The sequence below is a fragment of the Chaetomium globosum genome, genomic scaffold, assembly GCF_000143365.1.
Source record: "Chaetomium globosum CBS 148.51 scaffold_1 genomic scaffold, whole genome shotgun sequence".
In the NCBI taxonomy this organism is placed as follows: Eukaryota; Fungi; Ascomycota; class Sordariomycetes; order Sordariales; family Chaetomiaceae; genus Chaetomium; species Chaetomium globosum.
In genome coordinates this window covers 1,290,491-1,300,259 of record NT_165976.1, presented here as the reverse complement: position 1 = coordinate 1,300,259, position 9,769 = coordinate 1,290,491, and the positions used below count along the sequence as shown (strand labels likewise).

Genomic DNA, 9,769 nt, shown 5'->3' with positions numbered 1-9,769 from the left:
GTACGGCGTCCTGTACCGGAGCATCGACACCAACTGGAACCAGATCCTGTACGTCATAGTCAGCCACTTTGTGACGACGCCGGTGCACGTGCAGATCACGCTATCACACTTCGCCATGAGCACGGCAGACCTAGGCGTCGAGGAGTCGTTCCCGCAGAAGATGCTGCGCACCACCATGGACGTCGACTGCCCGCCGTGGCTCGACTTCTTCCACGGCGGCGTGCAGTTCCAGGCCATCCACCACCTGTTCCCGCGCATCCCCCGGCACAACCTGCGCAAGACCCAGCGCCTGGTGCAGGAGTTTTGCGACGACGTCGGCATCCCCTACGCCCTGTATGGCTTTGTCGACGGGAACAAGCAGGTCATTGGCCGCCTGGCGGATGTTGCGAGGCAGGCTGCCATTTTGGCAAAGTGCCAGAGCGTGATGGCGGCGAGCGAGCCGGGCCGTGAGCATCACCACCATCACTAGGTTTCTTGGCGATGTTGTGGGGGGGAGAGGGCGCGTGGCTGATGTTGCGCGTGTTTATTTGACGCGGATTGCTTACCTATGCTGTTGTGAGCGGAGATACTCCCTAGACCGGTCCTGGATTGTGTTTTGGTTTGTATGTAATGTATGTATCTACATGTACATGCGGTAATTGCTTGTTTTGTTGGGCACCTAGGTAGCCGGCCTGGCCCGTCCTGTCCGCGGCTTTACGCTTCGTTGGGGGCTTCTGCGTGGTTCGAACGGAGCTACGCACTTTAATTTGAGACACGATCGTTTCCGCCGCGGGAAGTTGAGTCAAGCCAGCCAGAAGCTTGCTTGCATCCGCCCGAGGATGGGCTGGTTTGAACGCACGCAGCCGACGGGTAAGGCACCCGGACCCGCGTGCACCTCGACCGTATGACGCTGTTTGGCCGGGAACCTGCAGGAGCCGGGACCCTGGATCATCCATCGCCCCCATGTTGTGTGTGTGTGCCATGCGGTACGACAGACGGGTGGCCCGGGGGGCCACAGGTCTGCAAACGCCGTGGCTGCCCTAACCGTTGCCTCGGTTTTCGACTTGCTCGCTCTCTGTTTGTTTGGGGGAGAGAGTGAGGTGAGGAGAAGGGTGAGTGTGAAACTGGTTTGTTTCGCTTGGGGGATGGGGGCTAAAGTGTGGGGAGGGATGAGGGCCTGGATGAATGTGTCCCGATCCAGCTTCCCCCCATTCTCGGACATCATCGAGATGATGGGATTGACGATGGTGGCCCGGCCATGCGCGCAAGTGCCTTAGCTTCACCATGTGTCGACCTGATGGCACGCTATGTATGTACGACGCCGTTCTGTGTTTGCGCCCCTTGGGCCGGAAACACGGCCAACTACAGACGCGCCTAATGGCTGTTTGTCAGCATGCCGGGGGCCCCTTTTACCGAGGTGAAAAGATACGTCATAGGAAAAGTCTCGACGCGGACACCTTGAGGTCGTCCCGGGTCTATCTCTGCGTGGTGGTCCCCCCGTCGGTCGAGTGATCGACAAACGCAAACGCATGGCTGATGGACAGCCTTGTTTTTCCCAGCTGGCAGCCCTGTCCTCTGAGTTGGCGTGTGGCTGGCGAAGAAGGCTAGGATGTGTTCTATGTACATGCCTCGGTGTGCTGGTTCACTCGTCGGCTGGTACACGTGTGGTGGGAGCATCGATTTTCACAACAGCCAGACCCTGACGAGCTGACTGACTGTCGATGGACGGGCTGGCTGTCGTCACTTCTCACATGCAGTGGGGGTTTGCATCGGGAATTCCAGCCGAGATCCCTGTCCCTACCTTCGAACGACGGCGCACAAATCGAATGCCACCGTCACTCACATGGACTCAGGAACGAACGGCCGGCCGTCCGCAGAGTCGAAGAAGAAGGGGGGGGGGGCGGATGGTGGGCGGATTTCCACCCGTCTGCTCGTGAATTGGATGCTAGCAGCCGTGCGTGGTCGGTGTTGTGCAGCGACGGCGGTCTCCCGCATCCGCATCCCGTGAACATTGTCGAAGGCGTTATCCCACTCCGTCCGCCTTGACGCGGGAAGGTATGGTGTGGTGTTCGGTTGGGCTCCTGAGAGTATTGAAGCTGCTACTGGGCCATGCCCGCGATAGCCGTTTGCAACGGCCTGCGAAGGAGGACGCTTTGGGTAGTTGTGGGACATGTATATAGTCGCCCTCACCCTCGACGGACTCGCAAACGTGTCTTGGTCATTTTGCTCACTCAGGTCCATACAGAACGCAAGAAAGTCCACACCGAGCACATCAGCATTGCCGCCGTACATTGAACGCACCGGCACCTCTTATCACAAACTCTTTTGTACGAATCCAAGCTCGCGAATACTCATACCCAACATGGGCAAGAGCAAGATGGACGATGCCGCAGCCGAGCGGATCCGCCGGGCTCGCGGGGACAAGGTGTGCACATTTTCTTTTACCACGCAGCACACACCTCCCTCGTCATCGCCATGGACTTCTTGACTCACACTGTGCTCTCCTGTAGGATGGCTTCTCCAAGCGGGCGGCAGACGCGGCCCGGCGCAATGATGGCCAAGACCAGCATGGCTCTTCGTCCAAGAGCAGCAGTGTCGGCAGCAAATCCGATCGTGAGAGCGGCGGGGAGAAGAAGTGAGGTGTGAGTGAGACACTCACACGTGGCGAAGGAGATATTTCATGGTGTGTGCGAGAGCGTGGGGCTGGGTATGAGGAAAGAGGGCCGCTGGGTCACGGAGTCGAAGGGTGACGGGCATCAATGTTGGTTGGTGTGTGGGCTTTGGGCTTTGGGCTAGCATATGTGTATTTTCCTGCATTGGTGATCTTGCGGTTATTTGTTTTTCTACTTCAGTCATTAAACTTCGGGTCGAAATGGAAGTGTCAAAATGGAAACAGCCGATCTGTGGCCTGTTGGGCGTGGGAGTAACAGGGGAATGGTTATCTGATCTGTTTTTTACACTGTTAAGCAAGCGGTTCTATCTCTCCTACCACACCCCCTTCTTCCCACCCACGGCCGGCCTAATAAGCCGCATGATCTCCTGTTCAGCTTCCCGAGCGCTTCGGTCATGGTCAGGAGGACCTCGCGTTTGGGCTCCAAAGTTCACTACGGCAGATATCAAAAGCCTCAGGCGCCCTCCCCCTTCACTTCCCCCACGCCTCAACGTTGGGGAACCTGGCTGGCGTGGCAGGTGTTTCTTTCACAAGACCCAGTCCAGTAAACGAAAAGCCAGGCTGAGGCCTTGGATCAACCCAATAAGCAAGATTGCCTGGGCTTATTGCAGGAGCCAGATGGCGAAACTCGCGAGAATCGTGACGAGTACCGGCTCATCCATGCTGGCAAACATGGAACTGACGCTGATTGGCATACAAGCCATGGAGGTGCTGGTTTCTCCCGCTCAGCAGGACAGGGATCACAGCCGTCACAGGCAAGGAGGCTTGCAGGCCGGTGTGTCCTGCACGGTAAGCAATACATGTTAGCTGTGTAAGGGGTTGGGGGTTCTGTGTAAAGTTTACCCCAGATACCTAGTTAGCTAAATTAGTTAGCCCTCGAGAAGGCGCTTCAAGCCGAGGCATGGGTAGTAATGCTTGTATATTTCACCCGCAAAACTCCGACGAGGATCAAATAAAGCCGCATCGTTTTCCCATGCATGCTTCGTAGCTGTATCAGCTTCGTCGGAGTGTAGGCCGACCGCTAGTTATTATTCGCCAGACCCTTTCTGTCCATTGGTCCTGGCAAACTGCTCTTGAGTTCCGGACGTAAGGCAGTGCACCAGGGGACAAAGTAGCGATCAGGATCACGAATAAGCCCCAGGACCGAACCTTAATATTTAGACAAACATGGATTGTTTTAAGCATGCTGCAGTGTGACGCAAGATGGCGATCTGGCATCTGGAATGGCATACCATGTATTTGCAGTGCGTTCCCGATCCGATGGATGTCGGCCATGCACAAAGTTCGTGTTTTGCGGGATCACACCCGTCGTTTCCCATGAACGGACTTGTACCGATTACCTTGTACTCTCGACGAGACTATGACCGCCGTCGTCCCTAAAGGGAATGGCCGAGATTGCAGTTCCCCGGACCTCGATTCGTATTCGCCGTGGGTTTCCCAGTCACACGGCAGAGATATGCATCGGTTGAAAATCATCGGCCGTTGCAACGCACGTGGGCAGATGTCGATGCGGGGGTTTAGGCCTTACTGTTGTTGTTGGAGTGCTTCCTTTCGATGGAGCTTGATGACGGCACGGCGGAGGTAGGTAATCTGTTGGTTGTGAAAAGTGGAGGCCGGACCTAAGGTCGGCGCTCAAATCATACCTGAAAGGGAGAGAGGAAGAACCCCCACTTTCCTTCCATGGTAAGGTAACAGCCCCACCGTACCATGCCGTTCACTGTACCCCACAACGGCCGTTACCTGGTGCGCCTGGAAGCTCCGAGCTGAGCTACCGACCTATCCACCCGCATCTCGACCTGCATCCACCTCCGTCACCGTCCCGAGCCGCGCTTCCACCGTCCGACCTCCGCCGTCTATCTAGGTAGTTGTAGGCGAGCTCCTATCTACCACCGGAAAATCTACGTCTGCTTGCCATTGAGACACCGACTCCCAACCAGGCGGTGCCTACCTGACAGCCCCACATCGGGCCGCTAGAAGCAAGCCGGTTGTAACCCCCCTTTCCACCCTACACTCGGTCAACTCGGTCAGCACGGCGTACTGCATCATCGAATCATCGCCTTATCGCCTCATCGAGACTCTTCTTTGATATTCATCTCTGGCAGCATGTTCTAAGCCCCAGGGCTCCACCTAACGGATCAGAGTCATGGATCCTGCCGTCCAACGTGCGCTCAACGATAAACTTTATGACAAGCGCAAGGTTGGCGCGCTTGAGTGGGTATTCCCCCTCCTCTTTCGATCGTTCTCTTACTAACTAGAGCACCCCCGGGCTAGGCTAGAGCGGCTCATACGCGACCTTGTCGCCCAAAAGGACTATTCCAGGGTCGAGGCGGTTCTCGACCAGCTCTGCAACGACTTCGCCTATGCCGTCCACCAGCCTCATGCACGGAACGGAGGACTGATAGGACTGGCTGCCGCTGCCATTGCTCTCGGCTCGGTACGTCCATGTCTTTCGTGAAGTCCCTTTTCCCGGGTGTCACATCCGTTGCTTATTTTCTGGTAGGAGCTCGCTAGGTATCTTGAAGTTATTGTACCCCCGGTGCTCGCCTGCATCACGGATCAGGATGCCCGTGTTCGGTACTACGCCTGTGAGGCGATGTACAACATTGCCAAAGTGGCAAAGGGCGAGATTTTGATTTACTTCAACCACATTTTCGACGCCCTCTGCAAGGTGAGTCTCCCATCCCCAGCCTTGCCAACTCCAAATCTCACCAGCGCGCTCTGGGACTCAGCTGGGCGCCGACTCGGAGCTATCTGTCAAGAATGGGGCCGAGTTGCTCGACCGTCTTATCAAGGACATCGTTTCAGAATCTGCCGCCACGTTTGTCTCTTCCTTGGAGCAGCCACCCCCTTATCAAGAAGACGATAAAGATGCACCTGACGATTCAGTCGAGCTCCCGAGAGCATTCTCCTTGAAACGCTTCATCCCTCTTCTCAGGGATCGCATCTACGCCCTCAACCCCTTCACGAGGACATTTCTAGTTGGCTGGATCATCCTCCTCGACTCTATCCCGGACCTGGAGCTCGTCACTTACCTCCCAGATTTTCTTGGCGGCCTGCTACGCTTTTTGAGCGACTCGAACCGAGACGTTCATGTCGCGACTCAGGGTTGTTTGGACAAGTTCCTCAACGAGATCAAGCGCATTGCCCGAATCAAGAAAGGCATCGCTGAGAGTAAGAGGTCAAAGGAGGGGAAGCGGAAGCGGGTTGATTCGGTAGAGAGCGGCAGCGTACGGCCACAGCTCGAAGAGGGAGATGAGCTGGATTCCGAGACGGCTGCCGACGATGACGATATCGACAGTGAAGACGACTGGGTCCCCGGCCAGGATGTCCAGATCAACTACAAGGCCATTTTGGAGATATTGACGGCCACCCTTGATTCACCATTGGGTAAGTAACGCATCCCTCGCGCCATCTCTAGACGGCACCGCTGATACATACTACAGAGGAAGATGGCTTATTGGAGTCATTACGTTGGATCGTGGAATTTCTTGATATATGTCCCGAGGAAGTGCTTCCCTCCACACCAAAAATACTAGCCCACCTTCTACCCGCCATGGCGAGCGGCGTTGAACCAATCCGTCAGGCCGCAGGGAGGGTGAACACGTCGCTCCTGAATTATGTCGTATCTTTATCCGACGAGGCGGAGGTGGCGATGCCCCTGCTATCACGGATACCCGGTCCTCCACCGCCAGTGGGCGAACGGCAGGACGGGACCACGAGTGCTCGCGCTTCACTCTCCGGCTCTAGGGATATTGAAGTTCGGAGTCCCACGCCAGCTCAGGTGAAGGCCTCGCCGCGGACTCCAACCCCAAGCCTTCCTGTGCCTCAGCCACAGCCGGACCTCGATTACGCTGCCGCGGTCAACTCGCTAACTCTTTTATTCCTCAATGATCACGAGGCCACTCGGGTTGCCGCATTGACGTGGCTAATTATGCTTCATCGCAAGGCGCCGAGGAAAGTTCTCGCGTTTAATGACGGGACATTCCCGGCGCTACTCAAGACTCTCTCAGACCCCGCCGAGGCAGTCGTTACAAAAGACCTGCAGTTGCTGTCGCAGATTTCGAGAAATAGCGAAGATGACTACTTCACAAATTTCATGGTCAGCCTCCTCCAACTATTCTCGACAGACCGGAAGCTCCTCGAGACGCGCGGGAACCTTATTATCCGCCAGCTCTGTACGAGCCTCAGCGCAGAACGCATCTACCGGACGCTAGCCGACTGCATCGAGAAGGAGGAAGATGTCGAGTTTGCCAGCATTATGGTTCAGAATCTCAACAACAACCTAATCACTGCACCGGAACTCGCCGAGTTGAGGAAACGTCTGCGTAACCTCGAGACCAAGGTCAGTCTCTCGCTGTTAGGTGATCGCATAATCGGTGAGCTAAATATTAGGTGTAGGACGGGCAAACTTTCTTCGTTGCCCTGTTCCGTTCGTGGTGCTACAATGCCGTCGCCACCTTCTCTCTTTGCTTGTTGGCACAGGCGTACGAGCAGGCTTACAACTTGCTGCAAATATTGTTGGTTTGCCTCGCCCATCGTAGCTGGACTTGGCTCACTGACATTTTCCTAGTGCGGAATTGGAAATGACTGTCAACATTCTGATCCAGATCGACAAGCTTGTGCAGCTCCTTGAGTCGCCTGTTTTCACATGTAAGAGTGCTTCCCTGTCTCGGTGTGCATCTCTTGTTGGCTGACATGCGTCAGATCTGCGACTCCAACTACTCGAGCCCGAGCGATACCCGCACTTATACAAGTGTCTATACGGCCTCTTGATGCTCCTGCCGCAATCATCGGCCTTTGCCGCTCTCAAGAACCGGCTCAACAGCGTGAGCTCAATTGGGTATCTACACATCGCCCCTCGACCGTGAGTGGCCCACCCTCGACGTCTTTCCTAGTGATCTACGTCAAGCGTCCCTTCCCCAATAGCCCTTGGGTCTTCAAGCGACGCATGATAGGCCACTAACACTAACACCGAACAGAAACGCAACAACACCCAACGCCCCCACCTTCGACCGTCCCAACCGCCTCAAGGGCCGAGAAGAAGGAATCATCCGTTGGGGCGAACTCCTCGAGAAGTTCCGCGCTGTGCAGGAGCGCGCTCGCAGACTGCATCACATGGGTGGCGGAGGAGATTTGGATGACCCCTCCGGCGGAGACTTGCGGATCAGGGATGGCATGACGGACCAAAGGGGTCAGGGGGGCGATGTCGGTGGCGGTGGACCGGGACGGGGGACGAGGAATTCGGTGCCTGCTGTCAAGGAAACGCAGCCTGCGAAACCCGAGCCAACACCGAAGCCCAGGTCGGGGCTGGGGAGGCAGTTTGGACGACTGGGAGGGGCTGTGTCTGGGCGAGGCAAGCGCGCCTAGTTTACCCTGTCTGGCTTTCATCGTCGTTTTGGCTTTTGCTCTTGTTGCTGTGGTTATGCGAGCATTTGGCGTTGATTCGCTCTGTTTTTGTGGTTTCATCTAGCTCTCTGACAGCATTTCTTTCTAACTCTAGAAACTCACGATCAGCATCGGACGCGTATCGGCGGCGTACTACTAGAGTGCGACAACAATACCCCTTCGGGAAGTGAGACGGAACGGGCAGACAGGATGGTTAGCCGGGGGAGGGGAGTTAGGGTAGTAAGGGCGCATAGTTTTTCCACCTCTTCTATCTAGACCAGACCAGGCCAGAATACAGAGGAACTGATTACTGCTGGCAACTCTCCCACCATTAGTTACCACCACCGTCGCCGCCACTACCACTAACACCAAAAAAGCCACAAATCACAACCCCCCCCCACCCCCTCTTCTACTTCTACTTTCTCCCCCTACTTCCTCACACTTGCCCCCCTCTCCCTCTTCCGCGGCGTCTCCCTCTCCACCAACCCCTCAAACACCTCATCCCGCCGCAGCGTCATGCGCCGCAGCTCGCCCCGCAGGCCCTCCAGCTCCTGCCGCGCCCGCTCCGCGTCGGGCGGCAGCCCCGCAAACGCCCGCACCTGCCCGTCCAGCTCCCGCTTCGCGGCCAGCAGCGCCGTGTACGCCTCCTCTTCGCGCCGCACGTCGGCTATGCTCGTGGTGGTGGTCGTGGTTCCGGTGGTGGTGGTGCCGGTGCCGGTGGATCGTGCGATGGCGGCGGCCTTGTCGCGGAGCTCGGGGATGCGCGTTGAGAGAGCTTTGATTTGGCGCTGGAGGGTTAGGTTCTGTAGGGCGAGGTCGGCGGGGGGGTGGTAGCCTGTTAAGGGGGGCTTGTGGGAGGTGGCTTGGTGTGGTGATGGGTTGTTGGTGGTGTTGTTGTTTTCGTCGTCGTCGTCGTCGTCGTCAACGACGTTGTCGTGGGGGTGGGGGTGATGTGGGGGTGATGGGGGGCGGAGCTCGGCGGCGAGCTGGGCTGTTGCAGCGGCTTCGCGCGCGAGGTGGGTTGTGAGGGTGTGGATGCGGGCGGTGGTTTGCTCTAGGGTGGCGGTGGTGGAGGAGAGGGTGATGAGTTCGGTGCCGAGGGCGGCGGGTGTGGGGAGGGGGGTGTTGGTCTGCAACGCCAGGGCGGCGAGAGCGGTGAGGGCGGTTTGGCCTTCCCGAGGGAGCGAGGTTTCGAGGGCGGTGAGGATTGCTTCGCGGGCTGAGTCGAGGGTGTTGTTGTCGGTGTTGGTGCTTTCGCCCCCCGCTTGACTTTGAGGTTGCTCGCGGGCACGGAGTTGGGTGAGAGTCTCGGCCTCGAGACGGGCGACCAGGGTGCGTTCCTCGTCGGCTGCTTCGTTGGCAGCGGCGAGGGCGAGCAGAACGCGTAATGTGTCGGCATTGCGCTCAAACGTGGGAGGGCCAACGCCGGGAAATTTGCGTTGTAGCCAGCCGTCAACATAAGACCAGTCTTTGGCGGCTGAAGCAGCCGCGCGGGCGACTGAAGGCGAGAAGATTGCTGCGTTGGGAGGCAGATGGGCCATCTTGAACTACTGAAGTGCGCGCTATAAGCCAATATAGATGATGGCTCAGTCTTATTGAAACTTCAAAGGTGGTGGTATATTGTTGGCTTTTAGATAGCGAGCGTCCTGAGATGACCACCTGATGATAACCGGGTCGAGTGAGTGGCGAGTTGAGGATTGCGGCCAGTGTTGATACTCACGGTTTGTTGCAACC

The 9,769-nt window shown here is 57.1% G+C and overlaps 4 protein-coding genes across 4 annotated transcripts in view; 3 read left to right on the top strand and 1 right to left on the bottom strand.

Annotated features, from left to right (window-relative positions):
- CHGG_00426 (uncharacterized protein) overlaps positions 1-469 on the top strand; it is a gene marked incomplete at both ends in the record, with an annotated part of 1,915 nt that extends 1,446 nt beyond the window's left edge. The window contains one exon of the mRNA XM_001219646.1: positions 64-469. Within this exon, the coding sequence (XP_001219647.1) occupies positions 64-469 (406 nt within the window). The remainder of the gene's footprint in view (positions 1-63) is intronic.
- A 1,872-nt stretch (positions 470-2,341) lies between these two features.
- Positions 2,342-2,618, top strand: CHGG_00425 (uncharacterized protein; the record flags this gene model as incomplete). Its single annotated transcript, XM_001219645.1, has 2 exons — positions 2,342-2,404; positions 2,490-2,618. The coding sequence occupies 2 exons, from the start codon at positions 2,342-2,344 to the stop codon at positions 2,616-2,618; spliced, it is 192 nt and encodes a 63-aa protein (XP_001219646.1).
- A 1,392-nt stretch (positions 2,619-4,010) lies between these two features.
- Positions 4,011-8,017, top strand: CHGG_00424 (uncharacterized protein; the record flags this gene model as incomplete). The annotated part of the gene is made up of 8 exons (XM_001219644.1): positions 4,011-4,231; positions 4,922-5,084; positions 5,151-5,318; positions 5,380-6,037; positions 6,094-6,992; positions 7,258-7,300; positions 7,355-7,514; positions 7,630-8,017. The coding sequence occupies 8 exons, from the start codon at positions 4,011-4,013 to the stop codon at positions 8,015-8,017; spliced, it is 2,700 nt and encodes an 899-aa protein (XP_001219645.1).
- Positions 8,018-8,463: 446 nt separating this feature from the next.
- Positions 8,464-9,576, bottom strand: CHGG_00423 (uncharacterized protein; the record flags this gene model as incomplete). Its single annotated transcript, XM_001219643.1, has 1 exon — positions 8,464-9,576. One exon carries the CDS (start codon positions 9,574-9,576, stop codon positions 8,464-8,466), a length of 1,113 nt encoding a protein of 370 aa, XP_001219644.1.
- Between the last annotated feature and the right edge of the window lie 193 nt (positions 9,577-9,769).